This window comes from Perognathus longimembris, chromosome 5 (assembly GCF_023159225.1).
Source record: "Perognathus longimembris pacificus isolate PPM17 chromosome 5, ASM2315922v1, whole genome shotgun sequence".
NCBI lineage: Eukaryota > Metazoa > Chordata > Mammalia > Rodentia > Heteromyidae > Perognathus > Perognathus longimembris.
The window spans coordinates 2267122-2290095 of record NC_063165.1 but is presented as its reverse complement, the minus strand read 5'-3'; the positions used below and the strand labels follow the sequence as shown (position 1 = coordinate 2290095).

Genomic DNA, 22974 nt, shown 5'->3' with positions numbered 1-22974 from the left:
CCGCCCGGAAGTCGCTAGGGGTGCGCGCGCGCAGGGCCTGGGTCCCGCCCCCTACCCTGTGATTGGTGAGCGCGACCTCGGAGGGCGGGTCCTCGGGAGGCGTCCTCCCGCCGGGTTCACGTCCCCTGCCGGCGACCTCGGCCCGCCGCGTCTGCGCCATGGCGGCCTGGCTCCTGCTGCGGCGCGGACCGCCGCGGGTACTGAAGGTAAAGGAGGAAGCGGCCCCGCGGCCGCGCGGCGCGGAGCCGGCGTCCCTGGCGACGCCGCCCGGCGCGGGGACCGAGGCTGGGCCGGGGCCTGGCGGGCGTCGCGCACGCGCACACGCACGCCGCGCCGCACGGGCCCGGGACCAGGCCGCCCCGCCCCGCCCCGCCCCGCCCGGCCGGCCCGGTTCCCCGGTTCCCCGGGAGCCTCCCCGGGCCGCACCCCCGTCGCGCGCCTCGCACCCTGGGTTCCTCAGCCTGGACCCCGGCGGGCACCCCGGCGGGCGCCCCGGGCCTGGCCGGCTGCCGGCACCGATGCGCGGCACCGGGTGGAGGTGCTTCCCTGTCAGGGCAGGGGTGACACCCCGCGGGCGGGCCTCTCCGTACCCCCGGGGATGCGTGCGCTTCCTCCGGCCCGGCGTCCTCCGACCCCTCGTGCCCTCGCATTCCCCGAGGAACGGTGGGGAGGCCTGGGTGACCTGGTGACTCGGCCCAAGCCCTGGAAGCCAGCTTAGGTCACCCGACCCGGCAGAGCAGGGCTGCCCGGTCAGTGCCAAAGGACTTGACCATTTTAAGGAGTAAGAGGTCAATTTATGCTTGCTTTTTTTTTTTTTTTAAGTTGGGTCCTGGGTCCTGGGTCCTGGGTCTTGAACTCAGAGCCTAAACAGAGCTGCCCCTGAGCTTTTTGTGCTCAAGGCTCTCGGGCTGTTCCACTCGAAGCTCCAGCCCTCAAAGCAGTGCAAGTTTTTACCGCAAAAAAAAAATAATAATAATTTCAAGTGCAGGTCAGAGAGAGAAGCCATTGCCACAGGTGCACTTACTCCTTCCATTATCTAGTTCCCAAGGACCTTAAAACAACCCTTTCGTGTGTGCAAATAACATGTGCACACGCTTACAGTCATAAGCAAGTGTGTTCACATTTTTTTATTTGTTCAGGATCTAGCATCTGGAGAAGTAGGCTTTAGTGATTATCTGCTAAGTGATTTTTTTTACTTACTTTGTAACTTTCTAAATAGGTTTTTGTTGTTACTATAAAAGTGGATGTACAAAGGGGTTACAGTTACAGAAGTCAAGTGAAGAGTTTATTTCTTTTTGGACAATGTATTATAACATTTTTGAAGCAATTACTTATGTGTCAATTTTAGTAACCCGCCCTTCTGCTGCATTACTTTGTAAATTATTTTTCAGAAAAGAAAAATCATATTTTGTAGAATAACAGGAAGTTAGAGACTGAGTAAGTACATATAAATAGGCGAATATCTTTTTTTTTATACTGGAACTTGACTTAGGGCCTGGGTAATGCCCCTTAGCTGACTCGTATCACTTGAGCCTCAGCTCCACTTTGGTCTTTTAGGTGGCTAATTGGAGATAAGAGTCTCCTGGACTTTTCCAGCTGGCTTTAAACCATAATCCTCAGATCTCAGCCTCTTGAGTAGCTAGGATTACACACATGAGCCGCTTTAACCCAGATGTTAATGGGTTATGTAATACTGATTTGTCCTTGAACTTGGGTATTTTCTTGAGGCTTTGGGGGAATGTTCCATCTGACCACTCATATGTAATAGTAACATGTATTCGTGTGTAGTGATAGTTTTTATAAATGGTTTTACTCTATATGTATTTGTTACCTCCTGTCAGACTATGCTCCTGGAAGCACAGGTGTTCCGAGGACTTACTTCAACAGCTTCTCTCTCTGAGTCGGTGAAGAATGGAACAGGGCTGCCATCAAGTTCTAAGAAGCAAAGTCCATCGAAAAGTAAGATTGTAATGGTAGCTGCAAGGGACAGAAGGTACAAAGTAGATGGCACTGTCAGCCCTCCTAACATGAAAATGAGTTTTCCTAGCTAGGTTATGTCTGTTTCTTCATCTTTGCATTGACCAGATTACAATCAGATCTGACTAAGATGGATGACAGATTCTAAACTAAACACATCAATACTGTCAACTCATTTGATTCTGCATGAGCTCCAAATTGATTCTGTCTGTACCTTCCAAATGCTGGCCGGGCATGGAACAAGTGACATGAGGTTCTGTAGCAGATGCAAACTTCTGTGAAGTTGTGAGGCCCCACCCTTAACCACCCCCTCCCCATCCCCTACTTTCCTTCCCTTGCTTCTGACTTTGTTCTGTCTCCTTGAGACCTTGCTGTGTTTGCCTCGCTGCGCTGTCTGATCAGTGTCTCTCTACTCAAGCCTTTTGACTTTCATCGTTGGTTTTCTTTTCCTTTTTTTAAATTTCCCCCTCTCTGTTGCCAAGGTAGCTTATCCTTAGTGCAGGTGCCAGGATAGCATGTTTTCATTACAGGAAAACAGAAATGTAATAGCATATTTAAATGCTTCTCTTTGGGGAGTAATTTTATGTCCTACTTTTTGCTCACTAGTGGGACCTAGTCATGAATGAGGTCCACTCATTTAGAGTGAGCCAGATGAAAGCCAGTTTTCTCTGGGGACTACGCTACTGATGGCACCTCACTGCAGATCTTCCATGCCCATAGGGGCTTGGAGAATGGTCATTGAGCCTGGTCTTATTTTCATGAAGCTAGCATTTTCTCAGTTTGAATATTTGAAACTATTTAGATTCTTTGGCTTGTTTTCTCTTTGACCTGTGCACAGACATCAGTAGATAATAAAATACTTGCATCTTAAAGCGTAACCTTCCCTTGCAGTGGCTTTTCACATTGCCCATCTGGGCTGGTGACCTAGAACTCACCATTGTGATGGCGTCCATGCACAAGAACTCTTTCTGATGAGGCTGAGCTGTGAACTCAGGATCTAGTACTTGCTAAGCCAGTGCTCCACCACTTGAGCCATGCTCCCAGCCAGAGCTGTTCTTTTTTAAAACATAACATAAAACAGAACCACTGTTACATCTAAGAAGTGTTGGCAATAAGAACGTCCGTTAAATTCTGTGTCATCTTAGCACACCTCTTCATTTGTTTTTGCGTGCTGGGATGAGAACCAGGGCCCCAGGCAGCCTGCCTACATGCTTTTGGCATTTTTCAAGTGTTTAATGATAAGTGGTTGTTGGGTTTTATTACTGTCTTTTTTTTTCCCCATCCTGAGGTTCAAACTCAGGCCCTGGCTGTACTTCCTTTTGCACACAGTGTGCTGGGAAACAGAACTGATTTGGGCAGCTAGCGTCTGTCACATTGTTTGTCCAGGAAAATCAAACTTGAGCTAAAACACAGAAGACAGATCTCATCCTGAGTGAATGGCACGTGCGTGTCTTCTCCAGAGGGCTGTCCTCTGTCCTTTTGATGTCCTGTGGCACCATTTCCGCCCTACTGTGTGCAGGCTTGGTGTGGACTGGGCTTGGGCACGGGGGTGGTGACTTTGGCATGGCCGGCGTCTTCCCGAGCCACCAAGAGTGGGCAAGGCCTGCCACACCACCAGAGGGAAAACACATTGTTGTCATCTGTTAGCCTTCTCGTAACTAGCACGAACAAAAGGAACTTCAAAGCCTTCTTTTTTCATATAGTAGAGTCTGCTTTTTATTCCGTGATGGCCCTGTGCTTGCTAGGCAAGCACTCTGCACCTTGAGCCAGGCCTTCAACCCTCTTGCTCTTGCTTTGTTTTATAGATGGGGTCTTGTTTTGGACTTAGCTGGTCCCAGACCACAATTTTTTTCTGAATAGCTGCCTGTTTTTGATGCAGGGTCCTGATAACTTTTGCCTGGGCTTACCTTAAACTTTGATTCTGCTGTCTCAGCTTCCCAATTAGCTAGGATTACCAGAGTGAGCTGCCACACTGGGATTAAAGTTTCCTTTTCAAACAAAATTTTGAAGTTATATAATAGTCCCATCTGAAATGTTTTGTCAGTACATAAATTACCTATATTTAAGGTGTTTTGTTTTTCCCTCTGAGTGTGTGTGTATATCTCACTGGTGATGGACCCCAAGGCCAGCGTATAGCTACCCCCGCCCAGTAAAATAGTTTGAATAACTCCTTGTAATTATGAAAGTTGCTGTCAGCTAGGTATGTAGCCCAGTGGCAGAGTGCTCGCCTGCATGACAGGAGGACCCATTTTAGAGCCCCAGCATTGGGAAAAAGAAAAGGAGATGGGAAGAGTCAGTCCTTACCCTTTTTCTCTTGAAAACAGCCAGCTAAGATAGCTTTGTTTTTAAGACTTGGAAAATCCAGACTCAAGGGAAGGTGGCCCAGTATGGATGAGTGGGCCCGGCCGGGTCTGAGGGCCAGCGAGTCTCCCCTCCGGCGGTGAGGCGCTCCTGAGCTGTCCAGCTGAGTCAGAGAGCCTGCTAGCAGTGCCGCCCCCCCCCCCCCCCCCCCCGCCCTGAGCGTGCGCCTCGAGGTCTCCTGTCTCGCCTCTGCAGATCCGGCCGGCCTTCATGCCAGCGGGTGAGGGCGTTTCCTCTGACTCGGCCGCTGCTCCCCTCGCTGTGCCCCGCACCCCTCTCTGGCCTGTTTCTGATCTATTGTTATTCCTGACTTTCCTTCCCTTACATTCTGTAGTTAATCATGGGTTCCCAAGCTCCGCAAACACTTAAAGCCTGTGTGCGAAGTCACTTCTCTCCCCTTGAGAGAAGAGGGAGGGCTGTGTGTGTGTGTACGTGTACGTGTATACATACGTGTGTATATGGGCCGCACCTCTGCTTGTGGCTTTTTGGTGGTTACTTGGAGATAAAAGTCTCAAAGACTTCCCTATCTGGGTTGCCTACAAATCTCCATCTTCATATGTCAGCCCCCTCTTCAGTAGCTAGGATTGCAGGTGTGAGCCACTGGCACCCAGCATACTGAGACGTTGTACTACAGAGTCTTAAGGACTCTGAATATAGTCTGCTGCTCTATCGTTTTCCAAAGTTGTACTTTCAGTTTGAAAGGTAATTAACTTACAGATATTTGTCCTGTGTTTTTATTTTGATTTGCATGGTTAGAAAAGATGTATTATTACTTCAGAAAACTGAAGGAAATTACCTCTAACTAACATAGTATTTTCATTTTTTTCTTCATAAACCACTCTATGAAGTGAAAGATTTCTTTGTTGTTGTTTTTATTTATTTACTTATTTATTTTGGTACCAGTTCTTGGACTTGACCTCAGGTCCTAAGCATTGTCCCTGAACTTTTGTGCACAATTGAGCCACAGCACCACTGCCAGCTTTTGGTGGTTAATTGAAGATAAGAATCTCACAGACTTTCCTAACTGGGCTGGCTTCAAACCTTGATCCTCAGAGCTCAGCCTTCTGAGCAGCTAAGATTACAGGCAGCTCAGTCGCTGCCAGGAGCAGAGATTACATCAGCACCCAGCATGACAGACTTATATTTGAACTTACCCTATTTTTTTTTTACAGTTTAAATGTGTTCCCAGTAATAGGGGTGATATTAAATTATATCAGACACTTTTAATGTTGTAAAACTCATTTTCCTGACTGAAGAAATTGAAATGATTTGGAATTCTGTGTGTGAGTGCTGGTTCTAGGGCGTGCCTTACCTCTTCTACCCATCCACCCCCTTTTCCCCTACAGCTGGTGCTCTACCGCTTGAGCCTTACTTCCAGCCCACCTTTTCTGCTGGTTAATCAGAGATTTGTCTTTTGGGCTTTTCTGCACAGGCAGACTTAAAAGCACAATCCTCAGCTTGCAGACTCGTGAAGAGCTGGGATTACAGGCATCGGTCATCAGGGCCAGGCTTGAAGGGCTTTTTGAGGGCAACTTTACTTGAATTACCTTAGTCCCTCTCCCAGATTCCTACTGTTACCTATACGTACATGCCCACCTAAACTGAAATAAGAATTTCATCTATATTTTTGCTGTTTTTCTTCAGAAAGTTGAACTTCTGAACTTTTTAAAATATTTTTAATATTTGGAAGATTTTAGCAATTGAAGAAATTATACATTTGTTAAGACTTTTTTTTTTGGTTGTGGGGCTTGAACTCTGTCCCTGAGCTTCTCTGTGCTCAGGGCTAGTGCTCTACCACTAGAGCCACACCCCCACTTCCAGCTTTTTCTGTGTATATGGTACTGAGGAATCGAACCCAGGGCTTCGTGCATGCTACACTAGGCAAGCACTCCACCGCGAAGCCACATTCCCAGCCCAGTGAGACTTTAATAGTCATCTGAAAAGATCACCACCACATCTTGGATCTGGGTGACATAGTGTAAAAACAATCACCATCCGAGAAGCCGTCGGTGTGCGGATGGAGGTGACTTGTGAGGCCGGCCGCCCCGTCTGCACAGTTTCCCGCTGCGGAGGAAGGGAAGCGCCTCCTCTCCTGGCTGCCGCACAGCCTGCCCACGGCGGCGCGTGCTCTCTCCCTCCCTGGGGAGCGGCTTCCTGGACCCGCGCGGTCACACCGAGGACACGTAAACGATGTGTTGACTTGCCATGCGATGTCTGTGACACTGGCTCAGTGAGTTGTTGTACTAAATGTTAAAACTCTGATTCCTCTTTATGCCGTTTCCCAGATGTAGTGCAAGCGAAGGAGCGGGGCCAGCCACTATCCAGCCGCCCCGCCGCCGTGCTGGCTGCAAACTTGTCTCCACCGGGGTCCCCCCCCACGGGTGGGAGCAAGAGCCAGGTGGCACCCAGCGCCCGCCTTGGTGGCAACATGCAGCTCACAGATGAAGGGCCTCGGAGACCTCTATCAAGAAAGACCTTGGTAGAGTTTCCTCAGAAAGTTCTCCCTCGGTTCCCAGAGCGGGGTTCGGACTCAGACTCATCCTCATCCTCATCTTCATCTTCATCCAGCTCCTCGGATTCTGAGTCCGATGAGGAGGGGCTCGGCTCAGAAGCTGCTCCCCAGGTGGTGAGCAAAGGCAAGAAAGGGTTCCCCAAACCAGAGGCATCCCGCTCCTCTAAGAACAGAGCCCCCAAAATCTCAGGATCGGCCAAGGAGGGAGCCAAGGCACAGAGACCACAAACGGATGTCCCCTACCCAGAGCCGCCTCTGCAGCCAAGGAAGAAAGGGCCCGCGATGCCCGCACCAGAAGCTGACAAAGAGGCCCGGAAACAAAGCCTAAAGAAAGAACAGTTACAGAAAGGGTTCGGATTGAATGAGATGGAGAAAGCAAGCCAGAAGCCACGCCAAGTCAAAGAAGCCTCACCTGGCCAGACACGGGGCAGGTTCCCTGCGTTCCCTGCAGGGCTCAGCCCTGAGCCCCCGTCGCCGACGCGAGAGGCCGGGCCCAGAGGGCAGCCGCCAGCCACCGTGGCAGGGGCCCAAGGCAGACATCTGGACCCCAAAGACACAGGGCCGGGCCGGGAAGCGCCGCCCCCCCTGGCCAGAGAAGAAAGTGTGGGAAAGCCGGCAACAGGACTCTGGGAGGCCAAGAAGACGGGGGGTGCTGGGGTCCCCCCAGGCAGCGCCGAGGCAGTTCCTGTTCGGGAGGAGGTCTTCATTGAAGAGACAGCAGCTCCAAAGCTGAAGGGGGGTCCTCAGGAGATGGCCGGTGCAGCCCCGCCCACGGAAGACGCCGCACAGGGTACTCCTTGCCGTCCCCAGGGGTGGCTGGACTACAGAACCCCTTTCCATTCCTATGCGCTTGGCATCTTCATGGTTCTTCCGGTTGTAAACTAGAAGCGTGGCCTGTCATGCCGTCCTGGCTTAGACAGAGAGGTCTGTCTGTCTTAGGAGCAGCACTCATCTCTGTACACAGTGTCCCCAAATAGTCTGTAGTTCTGCTGAAAGGGTAGGCAAGCCCCGCGCTCTGAACCGCTCGTTAGCCAGTGTCGTTGGTGGGAAATGGCCGTCTGGCGAGCGAGCTGGGCGAGCGGGGGAGGAGAGTCACGGTAGGAACCCAAGCAGGCAGCCGTGGACTGCCCAGGTCTTTTGGGGGCCCGGCAGCGCCCGGCGGGCTCCCCTCATTCTCTGTGAGCAGGGGTTATGAAGGGCTTCCCGGGGCAGCGCTGTACCCTAGCTCACTGCCGCGTCCCTTGAGCGCAGACCTCGCGCCCTGGGGCGTCGGCGGGGCGGTCACTAGCAGGACCGCTTCCGTCTTAGCATCTGCGTCTCCTAAGACGTCTTCAAAACGCATCATCACTAACAAGCCTTCCTCCCCTGGCTGCCATTTCCATTCTTCCTTTGTAAGGCTCCCCTTGTCTAATTTGTATCCCCTGGTGCGTGAGTGCCTCTGGTTGCAGGATGTTGACAGGATTTATGTGTTTCCCTCCTTTTCCGTTTGCTCCCTCTTGCGTTAATATGCAGAGCCCTCGCTTGCCAGGCCTCGGGACCTGCCTTTCTGACTCTGTTGTTCTCTGTCTTACTCTCAAATGGAGAGCCCTCAGGAAAAGACAAGATTTGGGGACTTGTAGATTGCAGACCTTTTTGAAATAAGAACTGTCAGGGCTGGAGTGTAGCTTTGTTACTAAGGATTTTGCCTGACATGAGGAAGGCCCTAGGTTCTGTTCCCAGAACATAAAATTAACAAAACAAATCTTCCCTCCCTCAACACCTTGAGTATTCTCTTTGCTCCAAAGGCTGAAGGACACCCCAGGAGCGCAGCCCGGGGCAGGGGCTCTCTGTGTAGGCTTGCTGTTGGACTGCTCCTGTTGGTTGCTTTGTTGCTGATCCCGGGGCTTGAAGTCTGCCCCACCCACTTGCTTGGCTTTGCTCAAAGCTAGTGCTCTACCACTTGCCACACTTCCAGTTTTTTGCTGGTAATTTGTTGCATGTTGTGTTGCAAGAGTCATGTTCCTTTCTCTTCAACTCCACACTTCAGCTTGTAAGATTACCAAATAATTTAAGTATGTACATTTTTATTTTTTATTTTTATTTGTTTTTCTGTAAATCAGAAGATGCCAACAGTTTGTCTTTTTAAAGTTGCCTTACCTGTGGTGGTGGTGGTAATTTTTATTATCCTAACATTCAGGACTTTTGTGGTTTCCTTGCATTTAGAAGTTCAGAAGGCTCGCTTAGTGTCTGCTTTGAAAGTTTCTCTTCCTCCTATCACGGATTTCTGAGAGGTGCCGCTGCCCCTGTTGCCCCGGGCGTCTTTTTGTGACCTGAAAGTCCTCCGTGACGGTTCATTTTCAAATGTAGCGGCCCGGGCCTAGAAGCCCCTACAGTGCCCCGTTAGCTCGTCACCGCCTCCGGGGAAAGCCACACGGCTGTCTCGCCCGTGTCCAGCAGGTACTCGGTGTCAGCTGGGGGAAGTTTTCAGAGGCGATTTCACAGGTGTAGCCATGCCACGTAATCCCTTCTACCTTTGCCTCTGCATGCCCACGTACTAACGTCCCTTTCTTAATCGTCCAGGCCATGCACTTCATGATATTACTCTCAACTGCCGCCTTTACTTTTGCTTTTGAAGATACGGTGCTTCTGGGGCTTTCTTTGCTGACCAGCTGGTCCGTTCGGCGCAGGCAGGCCTCGTGGAGGCCACGAGTCGCCAGGGCTGGGCGTGGGGAAGGTCTCACCGTGCCGCTCTTCCCTCCGCAGATCCCGGGCAGGCAGAACCCGCCCAGGCCCCGGCGCCTCCCGAGCCGTTCGACAACACCACCTACAGGAACCTCCAGCACCACGACTACAACGCGTACACCTTCCTCGACGTCAACCTGGACCTCTCCCGGTTCAGGCTGCCCCAGCCCTCCTCCGGACGAGAGTCCCCTCGGCACTGAGCACTGAGGTCCTGTCGCCAAGCGATGGCATCATGGCGGCTTTCCTGCCGCCGCAATAAAACTACTCGGTCGCCGAGCTGAGCGTGTAGCGTCGGTTCCTTCTTTCAGTGTCCAGCAAGCCGGGGTTAGCAGGACCTGCTGGTGATTCACCGGAGCGTAGGACACACGTGGAACGCCGCGCGTGTGCCGTGGCAGCGCCCCACGGCATTTAACGTGCACCGCGGCCAGGGCACTGACGCACGCCGTTAGGGAATGCCCTCACTCCCTGCGGGCCTACCGTGGAAAACGGGGTCACGTCAGGGTGTTGGTCAGGGTAACAGGGGCTTCTAGTTGTTGATGAACTGGAAACCGGAGTTCACTCGTTTTGAGTTGCTGTATTGCAGGGGTTGTGCTATCGCAGCAGTTTATTTCCAGAAATGGAGCAGAGTCATTTTGCTCAAGTACTGATGGAAACTTGGGGAAGTTTTCAGAAGGACAAGACTCAAAGTCAAAATCCTGCTGCCTCTAGCCTCCTCCTCAGTGCTGGGATTACAGGGACGCACTGCCATGCCCGGTGAGGTGGTCTGTGCGGGCGGAGGTGGTGGTTCTGTGCAGACTGGGAGCGAGTGGTGGTTCAGGGGCCTTGGTTGAAGGAGGAAGTGCCCGTGAGGCAGTGACATTGACCTCTCGCCTTTGGGGTGGTGGGCAATCCTCAGGGGGCCCCAGTGCCAGGCACCTGGGGGACAAAACACTGACCCTTAGGGACGGTTGCAAGAGCCACCCTTGTCTCTGCTCTCTGGGGGCCTTGCAGCCCGAGGTGAGGTGCGGCTGCCTTGGACTTCTCGGTCCCCTCCTCCAAACCCTGAGCCCTAATAAATCTCTTCCCTTATTAATTATTACCTGGTCTCTTAGGGAACTAGAAAACAACTGGGTCCCACCTGTGCTGGGGGCCCTGCAGTCTCGGCTGGGCGGTGCTGGGGGCCCCTGCAGTCTCGGCTGGGTGGCAGTGCTGGGGGCCCTGCAGTCTCGGCTGGGTGGCAGGCGGGCCCCTCGCTGCCACAGCTTAGCCCTCCCGGAGGAGGCGTCAGGAGAGGAACCTGGCAGGAGTGAGCATGGCCCGGGCCCTCAGCTGCCCTGCGAGTGACCCGTTGGGGCTCCAGTTGTGAAGCAGGCGCCTTTGCCAGGTGTAGTGGCACGCGCCTGTAATGGAGTGCCTGGGAGGCTGCAGCGAGAGGATGGAGAGCTCAAAGGCAGCCTGGATTCCACAAGGAGATCCTATCAAGGAAGAAGGGAGCGATGGAGGAGGGAGGCAGACAGGAGGAGGGGGAGGGAAGGGGAGGAAGCAAGCTGCTTCCAGGCTGGCCCCGGCCCTGGACGTCTGGGACGGGTGGGAGGGAGGCTGCGCCCCAGTGCAGCTCAAGCCCCCGTCCCCCCGGGCGCGGGGAGCCCTCAGCAACGCCTGCTCCTTCTCTTCAGTTCCCAGCCGTCCTCCCTTCTCACTGAGCAGCCCGCCCCTTGAAGGACCCCCGACGGTCCCACCAGGGCGGCGGCTGCGCGGTGCGCTGCTCTGCGAGCAGGAGGCTGCCCGGGACGGCTCTCAGCTCCAGCTCAGCGCGGGTTTCCACCTCACTTCCCCGCACGCGTGAGGGTTCACGATCCCGGCGGCCCTCGTGTGGCTAAAGACGTCCCAGTGAAGCGTTAGGACGCATGGAAAGTTTTCAGTTCTCGAGTTTAGTGTTGGAGTCCGTGCGTCGTTAGGAGAAACGCGAGCGCGACAGAAGAGTCGGTTGGCGCTGTAACGGTCGCCATTCTGGTTAATATATAATGCAGAAGGCGGTACTGGATAGTTGGCCTCATCATAAAATTTTCAAACGGCTTGCAGCTGTGCGGGGCTCGGCTCCAGCTGCGACTCGAGCAGAGTGGCCGCCCCAGAGGGTGCCGGCCCCCAGGCCAAGCCACCCCAGGGGGTGCTGCGGGCCTCAATCAGCAGGGGACAGAGAGCAGCCAGTGACTGTGGGAGGGTGGCTCAGGGAGCAGCGCCCCTCAGAACTCCTACCCTGCGCTCACCTGCTGACTGCTGTCTACAAAGTGACTCCCTCCCTCTCGCCTTCCCTCCCTCCCTCCCTCTTCTTCTTTCCCTTTCTCCTCTTTGCTCCCTCCCTGCCTTCCTCTCTTAACAAATTACAGTGACACAAGCAAAAGCTCGGGTGGAACTACCCCCCCTTGCTGGCTGGGCAGCCTTTTGTCTCAGAACTCCCCAAAGAAGGGCTTGTGGGAGGGAGGCTTCTTGCGGCTCTCAGAGGGGTCTGTGCTGGCCCCCTGGGCCTGAGCAGAGCCTTGGAGTGGGAGGGTCTAGGGGGCCACTTCCTGTGTCCACACCCCCCCCCCCCCCGTCCTCCACAAGGCTGTGAAATTCTGAATGCATCTGTGGGATGCTGCACTCACTTCTCAATGATTAGATCCAAGGCTTCATTCAACACAGGAGCCGGGGGCGGGGGGGGGGGTGAGGGGGGCCCTTCCCATCCAGACCATAATTCCTGCTAATGCAGAAAATGTGTTTGTGGTTCCAAGGCTAGCGCTCACATCCTAGGTGTGAATTGGGCTGAGCCCAGAGCCACCCACGGGCGCTGGCTCTCCAGGGTAAAGGCCAAAGGGTGTGTGTAGCTCAGCCCCACCTCTGCCCCTCACCAAAAAAGCCACTTGTAAAGACAGGAGACGGAAGCCAGGATCAAGGCCGGGGAGGGGAGTAGGGGGTTACCCTCCGCCGGCGGGGCGTGGACAGCTGTGCTGTGCAGCGCTGCGTCCATCACCCGAGCGGGTGACAGAGACAGGGCTCACTCCGCTGCCCAGCTGGCTCCTGACCTCCATCCGTCCTGTACCTCCGCCTCCTGGGGCAGCTGGGCTACAAGCATGCACAGCTGCCCTGGTGAGGAGCAAAGCACCAAAGTGGGAGGGTTGGGGTTGGCCGTGGCCTTGTCCCAGGCACAAGTGTGGGCGAGTGGAATGGGACGCAGAGGCCGGGTGGTTCTTAAAAGTGGCTGTATTCAGCGGCGGGGCGGGGCGGGGCGGGGTGGGGGGGGGAGGCAGGAGAACACGGCATTACTGATGGGTTGTGAGGGGGCTGTGTCAGAAACGTGGACGGACAGACTTCCATCTTACCCCGACGTTAGGTGTTTTCTTCTTACTTTGCTGGTATTGAACTCAGGACTCTATGTTCACCGGGCACATTCCCGTTTAAGCCACTACCACAACCACCCAGCCCCTTCTGCTCTAGCTACTTTTCAGTCTCAGGTCTGCTCCCTGGCCAGCTCGGACTGTGATCCTCCCGTTTATGCTTCCTGCATAGCCAGGGTTGTAGACGTGCCCATCAGGCCCAACTTCTATGGATTGAGATAGGGTATCCCAAACCTGTACCCTGTGACTGTGAACCGTGATCCTCCTGATTTCTGCCTTTGAGTGGCTAGGATTACAGACAGGAATCACCACATCCAGCAGCAAGGTCAGAATTTACTGAGCAACAGTCACTCCACAGATGCATTGCCTTGCAGACTGAATTTGCCACGTGTTACGTAGTAGGCAAGAGCCACTGGCAAACGGGTTCTTTTATTCCAACCTTAGTTACTGATACTCTCAGAGCCTACACTCCACAAAACAGCATGTAAGTTACTGATCCATGTGTCAGGGCTGACCTGAAAACTGGAGAAACTAAATATACGTTTTAGTGTTTAAATTATAACAGCTTCTAAACTCTGGTGAGGACTCCATGCTAGACGGCTGCACCCCAACCCGTGAGACTAGTTTCTTTTTTTTTCTTTTTCTGTGTATGTGTGTGTGTGTGTGTGTGTGTGTTTGCCAGTCCTGGGCCTTGAACTCAGGGCCTGAGAACTGTCTCTGGCTTCTTTTTGCTCAAGGCTAGCACTCTGCCACTTGAGCCACAGCGCCCCTTCTGGCCGTTTTCTGTATATGTGGTGCTGGGGAATTGAACCCAGGGCTTCATGTATACGAGGCAAGCACTCTTGCCACTAGGCCATATTGCCAGCCCAGAGACTAGTTTCTTATAGTTTGACATTTAAAAATGTAGGGAACACTTGTTCACCTCTATACCTGGGTAACAACCATGGTAACGGACAGTAAAAAATGATCATAGTCATAGACTATAGAAATAACCATAACAGTAGTAGAAATGCCATGGTAACTGTCGGGTTGGTTTACTTATGATTGAGTACTGGATTGTTTTAGCCCGCTCAAGCTTGCTTAGTGGTAATGAGGAAACACGGTCGCAATTGTTAAAGTTGCTACTAGGTCAGTCTGACCACATATTCTGCTTCTGTACACGGCTTGCTCAACCCATTTGTGACTCGCTCTACCCCCTGCATCAGTGCTACGTGACCACCTCTTGTCAATTCCTGATATCGAGGCCAGTTCCCGATATCAAAGCCAAAATAGATAACTGAAAGGGTAGACAGCCAATAGAAGGAGGACAAGACTTGCTTGCTAAATGCCGTCCAATCAAGTATCTGCCAAGTTGGAAATACCCTGCCTATCTGAGGGTCGGGACTCTCAGTCCAGATCCGCTGCATCTGTGACGGTTGGGAGTCCAGGCTCGAGCTTGCAATAAAGACTCTCCTGCGTTTGCATCGTATCAGCTCCTTGGTGGTCTTTGGGGACCGGAAATCTAGCCATAACACGTATTACCTCTCTCTTAGACTTGGTCTGGCTGGAACCACCTGGGACACCTCTATGACAACCGGCACGGTCAGGGCAGGCCCCAGAATGCAGAGGGGCGGGCTCAAACAGGGAGGAAGCTGACTGTGGGCAGAGGGGCATTATCTGTATCCATGGCAACCTGAAGCATATCTGAGACCTCAGCATTCTCCTGTCCTCCGCCGGGCCCCCGGCCTGACCCAGACCCAAGCAGAAGTCAGAAAAGGAAAGCGTAGGGTTTCTGCCTGTGCTACTGACCCCCTGGGGCACAGAACAGGGGTGCCAGGGTGGACATGGGATGCAAGCATCGTGGGCAGGACCCCTCTGCCAAGGGACCACGAGGTGTTTTCATGTTGGCTTCTTTGTCTTTATTTATCTGCCTCTATTGGTACGTGGAGAAGGTTCCCCTTTACCCCTCGCAGGCTCGCTGGAATGAACTGAGGATAGACCGATGAAATAAGAGGGCGGGGCCAGGGGCTCACACCTGTCATCCTAGCTACTCAGGAGGCTAAGGTCTCAGGATCGTGGTTCAAAACCAGCCTGGGCAGGAGAGTCCTTGAGACTCCTTACCTCCAATCACCCAGAAAGAAGCCAGAAATGGGGCTATGGCTCAAGTGGTAGAGCAAAGGAGCTTAGTGACAACACCCAGGCATAGCACTGGAACAAAAACATAAAATACAAAAGTCCTCCGTCCACTAGCATGCCTTCTCTGCTACTGGTTCCAAGCAACAAGAGGCCGAGGGCCACATGGTGATGGGCCCCATCTCAAAAGTGGGGGCCTGTGCTCCCCACATGTGCTCTGGGGCCATCATGGGTCCCAAAACCCCCCCGGCACTCAGAGAACGGCAAGGGCTGAGGCATTTTCCCAGGAACCTCCGGGAGGCGGGGGAGAGCCCCAGCCCCCAGCAGAGACACTGTGCAACTGCCTGCTGATTTGCCAGCACCCACGACCTGCCAGGAGACAACCCAGACAGCTGAGAGGTCCTGTGGGGGCCGGCGCTCAGCGAGACGCCTCCTCCCGGGAGGAGCCGGGCTAACCAGCAGCCACAGCAACACAGAACTCCTCACCTACACCACGCGTGGCCAGGTCTCACGTTATTCCTCACAACTTCCATTTGGATTTTAAATCACTTTTATTTTTTTTTTGTCAGTCCCAGGGCTTGAACCCAGGGCCTTGGCACTGTCCTTGAGCTTCTCTTGCTATCCTATCACTTGAGCCACAGAGCCATTTCTGGCCTTTTCTTCGTATGTGGTGCTGAGGAATCGAACCTGGGGCTTCCTGCATGCTAAGCAAGCAGTCTACACTAAGCCACATTTCCAGCCCCTTAAATCATTCTTACCAGCAAAGGTGACTTTGGGGGTTTGGCTTCCTATATATTTACTTTTTTTAAATGTATTTTTGTTGGTTGTGGGGTTCAGCTCAGGGCTGGGAGCTATCCGTGAGCCACAGCACCACTTCCTGTTTTCTTGTAGTCAACTGAAGGCGAATCTCCTGGACTTTCCTGTCCAGGCTGGCTTAGAACTGTGATCTTCAGATCTCAGCCTCCTGAGTAGCCTAGATTAGAGGTGTGTGCCACCAGCATCCTAGTTATTCCTTAAAGGGACTCTGATTTTGAGTGTCAAGAAGTAAACTCTGAATTTGTTTAAACACTTGAGGGCTGAAACAAATCTAATAGAGGAAAATTCACTCGGGCTTCTAACTATTCCATAGACTTGATATTATTTATAATGTCACTCCTTGCTTTGCTTCCTTTCTTTTGTTTTTCTTTCTTCAGGTAGTAGGGTTTGAACGTAGAGCCTGGTGCTCTCACTTGGCTTTGTCACTCAAAGCTGGCGCTCTACCACTTGAGCCGCAGCTCTGCTTCTGGGTTTGCAGTGATTAATTGGAGGGGAGAGCCTCGCTTTTGTACCTGGGCGGGCTTTGAGCTGTGATCCTCGGCTCCCAGCCCCCTGAGGACTGGAATTGCAGGCGTGACGCGCTGGTGCCCTTGGCGAAGGCTGTCTTACCCAGCTGTTGCTCTGTATCCCTAAACCCGTTGCGTCACGCGATGGGTACTGTTGACGAGGACACAAATAGAGCCCCTGGGGAAGGAGCGGAGGCCTGATCTGAGCGTGAGCAAAGCAGCCTATCGGGGCCACTGGGCAGTGCGGGGAACAAATCCCCGGTATCTCCGCACCCTGCTACCTAGTAGCCGACACTATTTCAGGAGACCCATGTGTGTCCCGTTCCCAGTGTCACAAGTGATCGATTTTTCTTTATAAATCACACGAGCAGGAGCAGATGTGCACACTGAATAACAAGATGTTCTAGAAGAAGCTGCCTTGTTCCCACCTTCCCTTCGTGGGGACGTGGAGTTAAAGGGACTGGGAAGTGCATTCCCGTGGCCTTCCTGAAAGTCCCCGTGCGTTCTACAATAGTGAAAATAGAATTAGCCAAATAAGACTGAAGTGCCAGACTTTGAAGTCAGGCCCCACTTTACCACGTGAACCCCACTTTACCACGTGAACCTGAGATAAGCAGGCCCTGTGAGCAGACCCAGGACAACCCCATTAGGGCCCAGTCGGTCTAGAACTCTAACTGCTGGGAATGCTTAACTCTGACCGTCCCCAGAATGCCTCGAGCCCTGAGCCAATCAGATTTGTACCTGTGTCCTAATCTTGCTTGCTTGAACACCTGATTGTTGTAACTTTGTGTTTTGCCTTTATAAGCCCTGTGTAATCACAGCTCGGGGCTTCCTCCTAACCTCCGCTGTGTTGGTGGGTAGGACGAGGCCTGATCTGCAGCTCACCTTGCTTTTGCATTTCGGAACGTCTGAGTCTCAGTGGCCTTCTTGGTGGTCGTCTCGCGACTGGGCACAACGTTTGGGGTTTCATCCGGGATCGCCCCAGAGACCTCCGAGACCCCAGACTCCGAAGGTAAGGAAACAGTGCTGTTCATTTGTTCACTGTTAGTATGATATAAAAGTTTAAATTCAAATGGTCATCAAGTTTGGGCATTACCAAATGCTTTAAAGGATCAGTGCATTGTTTTAAAGAGGAACTGTAGTTAAAAAAATTGTTTAAAAAAATCAGAGCTAAGTGTCAGAAATTTGGACTTAAAAGTATATATATATATATATATATATATATATATATATATAATGGGGATAGAAGTAAACTCTCATTAACTCTATGGATGTAGGAAGAAATGGCAAAATGGGCCACTGTTTCTCACTAATATATTGGAAAGCTGAATGGATAAGTATTTCTAATTCTGTAATTATAATTCTTGCATTAAGGAAAAATTCAAAGGTCTTCATGCCATGCGGTAAACTTTAGAGTTTTTCCAATGCAGATAAATGCTAAAGTGTTGTGTTAGTGCTAAAAAGGCTTTGGAAATCAAGAATATATTTCTAGATAAGAAATTTGGAAGTAAAATTGTCCTAAATAATTATTGCAAAGTGAGAAAAGGAGAGTTATGGCCACCAAAATGTTTAATTGCCATTCCAGCTTCTTTGTAGATTTTTGTAACAGTTTCCAGCAGGCCTACAGAGAAGCACAGGTGATTCCTACAAGTTTGTCAAGATCTAATATTAGCCCTTAATAAGTTCCAGGTAAGAGAGCATGCTTAAAAACTACTTCTGTGTGGACCACCTTGTTGCTTTTAATTGGAGTAAAGTGGCCCCTTGTAAGACTCACTGATCTGAAATCTGCAGTTCGAAGCCAACCCGGGCAGAGAAAGGTCCCTGTGAGAGACTTGTCTCTAATCAGCCAGCAGAGTGCTGGGAACGGAGTTGTGTGGAGCTCAAAGTGGTAGGGTGCTAGTCTTGAGCTGGAGAGCTGGGGGACAGTGCTCAGGCCCTGAGTCCAGTAAAGTCACTCCTCCTGGGACAAAAGTGATGGAGCATCCAGAGGCAGTAAGCCACTGCTTGGATGGCAGAGATGGTGTCAGATCCTAGAGTCCCTCCTGTTTGGCCTTTCAAAAGTTAATCAAAGCCGGAAGTCCTAGAAGAATAGTTCATAAGCATGCCTTTCCAATGCCCATGTCTGTCTACTGGGCAGGAACTTGCCAGTCATCTGTGATAGTGGTTAGTAAGGGTAAGTTTGTCAAATGAGAGGATAGATTAAAATCTCAACCCCCCGCATTTACTCAAAGCTCTGACTGGCAGTGAGAATTTTAAGCTGATACATCTGTTCAGGAAAGAAAGCTTGTAGACCTGAGATTGTGTCCTTATTGCGATCTGTTAAAGGCCTGCAAAGGTCATCAGAGATCAGTTCCCCAGCCAGTCAGAAAAAAAAAGCTTTTACAAACTAGAATGTTAAAAGACACAAATTTGTAAACCTGAAGTCACCTATCTGGGCTTCATATTAAGAGAGGGCAAGCGTTGGCTGTCAGATGCACGTAAAGAGACTGTGCTGAAAATCCCTGTGCCTAAGTCAGCCAGACAAGTCAGAGTTCCTGGGAACAGCAACAGCAGGCTTTTGCCGGCTGTAGATACCTGGGTTTGCTGAGAGGGCCAAGCTTCTATATGAAGCCACCAAATAATCTAGCCGACCAGGCAGCCAAGGAAGCAGCCCTTCAGCCCAGAGCAAAAGTATTGACTTTAGTAGACCCAGGGCCACGAGCTTTGCCTCCTGTGCCCCAGTATTCCCAAGAAGACTTGGAGTGGATAAAGAAAATTCCCATGGCCCACAAACCCCCGGACAGAGAAGGAAACAATGACTGGTGGAAAACTTGTGAAGGGAAACTTATCTTGCCACAAGGGCTGGGTAAGGGGATCCTTAAGAGAATCCACCGAGCTTCTCACATGGGAACCCGAAGAATGCAGGACTTGCTCTGACACTCCAAAGTAAAAATTAGACAAGGAGATCAACTTATTGAAGATATTGTTAAAAATTGTAAGGCCTGTCAGCTCACCAACGCCCCCAATCAACAAATTACTAAAGGAGCTCGCCTCTGTGGGGATAGGCCAGGTGTGTATTGGGAAGTAAATTTAAACCTGGAAAATTTGGATACAAATATTTGCTAGTCTTTGTAGACACCTTTTCAGGATGGGTGGAAGCCTATCCAACAAAGCATGAGACCGCGAATGTAGTGGCTAAGAAGATCCTGGAAGCCTACCCAGGTATGGCTTCCCATCCACCATTGGGTCAGACAACGGACCGGCCTTCGTCTCAAAAGTAAGTCAGGGAATACCCGCTGCACTGGGGATGGATTGGAAATTGCATTGTGCTTATAGACCCCAGAGTTCAGGACAGGTAGAGAGAATGAATCGGACTCTAAAAGAGACCTTAAGTAAATCGGCCTTAGAGACTGGTGCAGACTGGGTGTCACTCCTTCCTTTTGCTCTGCTTAGAGTAAGAAATTCTCCCTATCAGCTTGGCTTTACTCCTTTTGAAATAAGCCTTCAGACTGAATTGCTTGCTGATTTGGATGATGCTGAGTTTTTGTGTAAACTCGATTGCAGCTCATGCACAAGAATATGTGACCCCAACTTAAGGCATTATATGATTCTGCTTCTGTCCCTACCCCCTATTTATTCAGACCAGGGGACTGGGTGTTCGTCCAGAGGCATAACCCCAAATCCTTAGAACCACGGTGGAAGGGACCCTATGTGGTGCTACTGACTACTCCCACCGCCCTCAAGGTAGACGGCATCGCCACTTGGATCCATTACTCCCACGCCAGGCCAGCTGACCCCTTTGCCCTGGACGATGACTACCATGGTGGAACATGGGAGGTCTCCAAGCACCCGACTCAGCCGCTTCGCCTTTGCCTCAAGAAAAGAAAGTTAGACTGAATATTGTTATAATTTTCTTTTTGCCTTCTTTCTTTGCTACCCTGGCTAATGTTGATGTTAACCCTCACCAGCCTTTCCAATTATTCTGGCAGCTCACTCAAAAGTGGGGTGACCCCCTTATTTTAGCAACTAAGGAAGCCCCCTTAGGAACCTGGTGGCCAGACTTAGTAGACGTATGTGATCTGGCCACAGGCAACTGGGATGTGCCAGATCACTGGACCTGAACCTGAATAAGCGACTTCCCGAGTGTGATGAGCAGGAGTCCTGTCCAGTTTGATGTGTGCAGTCCCTTGGTAAAGTAGACTAAGGTTATAGGCTCCTGGCTAGGTAAGGTCAACGCCCCTGAGTCAGCCTGAAGAAGTTACAGAAGATGGATGATCTTCACCCATCAGCCCCCCTTTAAAACCGAGGGACCAGAGTTGTTTTTGGGAAGATGAGGCAGGACAAACTAGAGGCATGCAAAACAGAGGTACAGAGACTGTACTTGTGAGAAATGGTGACAGGCCCTTTGGTTACTATTTTGGGCCCTACTGGCCCATGCCTTATCTCTATATCATCCCCTAGACATGCAAGCCATTGAAATGGACAGAATGGAGCCATGATTGGCTCCCAAGGTACCAAAAAGAAAAAGGGGGAAATGAAGTGCCAGACTTTGAAGTCAGGCCCCATTTTACCACATGAACCCCATTTTACCACGCGAACCCCACTTTACCACGTGAACCTGAGATAAGCAGGCCCTGTGAGCAGACCCAGGACAACCCCATAAGGGCCCAGTCGGTCTAGAACTCTAACCACTGGGAATGCTTAACTCTGACCGTCCCCAGAATGCCTCGAACCCTGAGCCAATCAGATTTGTACCTGTGTCCTAATCTTGCTTGAACACCTGATTGTTGTAACTTTGTGTTTTGCCTTTATAAGCCCTGTGTAATCGCAGCTCAGGGCTTCCTCCTAACCTCTGCTGTGTCGGTGGGTAGGACGAGGCCCGAATTGCAGCTTGCTTAAATAAAGCCTTGCCTTGCTTTTGCATTTCGGAATGTCTGAGTCTCAGTGGCCTTCTTGGTGGTCGTCTTGCGACTTGGCACAACAAGACCAGCTGGGCACTGGCTGCTTAGCTACTCAGGAAGTTGAGATCTGAGGAGTGTGGTTCTGAGCCAGCCCAGAGAGAAAAATCCAGGAGACTCTTAGCACTACTTAACAGCAAAATGCCAGAAGTGGAGCTGTGGTTCAATGGGTACAGCATCAGTCTCGAGTGAAAAAGCCAAGCAAGAGTGGGAGGCCCTGAGTTCATGCCCCAGTACTGGCATACAATACGAACAAGAGAAGGGGGAGGGGGAGAAAGAGGGAGGGATGCAGAGGGAGCTGGGGAGAGAGAGAGAGAGAGAGGAGGAAGGAAGGAAGGAAAGGAAAGAAGGAAGGAAGGAGCGGGAGGGAGGCAGGCAGGCAGGCTGGGATTGGATCTTCTGTAACTGTCTGAGAGATAAGGTTATGGTGTCATTCCACCGTAGCCTCCCTTTGAGACTTGCATGAAAACCTGACAGGGAAGCTGAAGTCCGGCCTCCAGGCTGGTGGGAGCCATCACTGCCCTGCGAGATGACAGCCACGAAGGAAGGCGATGTGCATTCTGCTAAACCTGAGGAAACAAATGGATTCCAACGAGTCTGCAGCTGTGTGCCCAATGCCTCAGGTGCACAGCCAGTGAGCAGGGCCGGGGGGACGGAGCGGCGCGGCACCGGCCCCAGAGGGCTGCAGGGGACCCGCAGAGCAGCGCCGCGCCCGGCAGGAAGAGCCCGTGGCTGGGCTGCTCTTAGGGGAACGTCACGTATTGGTGTCGGGAATCCTGGGCCTCGTGTGAGAGGTGCACATTCCTGAACTTGCTCAGTGCAAGGTCATCATCCAAGGTCAAAATGAAAATGGAGGGCACATTCCTGAACATAGAATCCAGTCTTCCCAAGTGTCTCCAAAGAGCTGCAGCTGAGACCAAGTAAAAAAGAAAAAACAACTCTGAAGGCTGAAGGCGAGTTTGCAGTCTTTTTTTTTTTTTCTGCCACTACTGGGGCTTGAACTCAGGACCTCACAGAGTTTTCCTGCCCAGGCTGGGTTTGAGTCACAATCCTTGGATCTCAGCCTCCTGAGAGCTAGGTGTGAGCTACCTGCAAGTTAGCAGTCCTTTAGAGGGGCAGATTTTCTCCAAAAATAAAGGAGCCTGTCCTGAAAAGTGCCTGCCTCACCTACCAACTCAATTTTGGAAAAAAACAAAAACCATCCCATCTCCGTAGTGACCAGCTGGGCACTGGCTGCACAGCTACTCAGGAAGCTGAGATCTGAGGAGTGTGGTTCTGAACCAACCCAGAGAGAAAAATCCAAGAGACTCTTATCACCACTTAACAGCAAAATGCCAGAAGTGGAGCCGTGGTTCAACGGGTAAAGCATCAGTCTGGAGTGAAAAAGCCAAGCAAGAGTGGGAGGCCCAGCGCCCAGACCTTAAGTTCCAAGCCCCAGTGCTGACACAAGAAGATGTCTGTGTGTGTGTGCGCACGCGTGTGTGTGATCCCAGAGGCCCCCTGACTACAAGTCTACCTTACAGAAGAAATGGGAGGAACAGCTGGCTACACAGAGCTGTGACTTGCCGGGCCACCCTGCAGGTAAGCCACCCCCTGCCTCGGTTTCCCCAGTGAGCAGTGGGCCTTCACGGGCTGGTTTCAAAGACCTGCCATGTAAACAGTAGGCGTGACCTGAGGGT

The 22974-nt window shown here is 51.8% G+C and overlaps 1 protein-coding gene across 2 annotated transcripts; it reads left to right on the top strand.

Annotated features, from left to right (window-relative positions):
- The first annotated feature begins 87 nt into the window (after positions 1–87).
- Positions 88–9849, top strand: Ndufv3 (NADH:ubiquinone oxidoreductase subunit V3). 2 transcript variants are annotated; one of them, XM_048346188.1, is made up of 4 exons: positions 88–206; positions 1842–1959; positions 6624–7640; positions 9593–9849. In XM_048346188.1, the coding sequence occupies exons 1-4, from the start codon at positions 159–161 to the stop codon at positions 9769–9771; spliced, it is 1362 nt and encodes a 453-aa protein (XP_048202145.1). In that variant the 5' UTR covers positions 88–158; the 3' UTR covers positions 9772–9849. The 2 variants fall into 2 exon arrangements, with proteins under 2 accessions (XP_048202145.1, XP_048202146.1); XM_048346189.1 differs by lacking the exon at positions 6624–7640 and having other exon boundaries at positions 99–206.
- The last annotated feature ends 13125 nt before the right edge of the window (positions 9850–22974 follow it).

Excerpts from the sequence above, each read along its gene's own strand:
- Ndufv3 (XM_048346188.1), top strand. The coding sequence starts at position 159 with ATGGCGGCCTGGCTCCTGCTGCGGCGCGGACCGCCGCGGGTACTGAAG. Across the intron at positions 207-1,841 it reads GACCGCCGCGGGTACTGAAG|ACTATGCTCCTGGAAGCACA; the intron begins GTAAAGGAGGAA and ends ACCTCCTGTCAG. Across the intron at positions 1,960-6,623 it reads GAAGCAAAGTCCATCGAAAA|ATGTAGTGCAAGCGAAGGAG; the intron begins GTAAGATTGTAA and ends GCCGTTTCCCAG.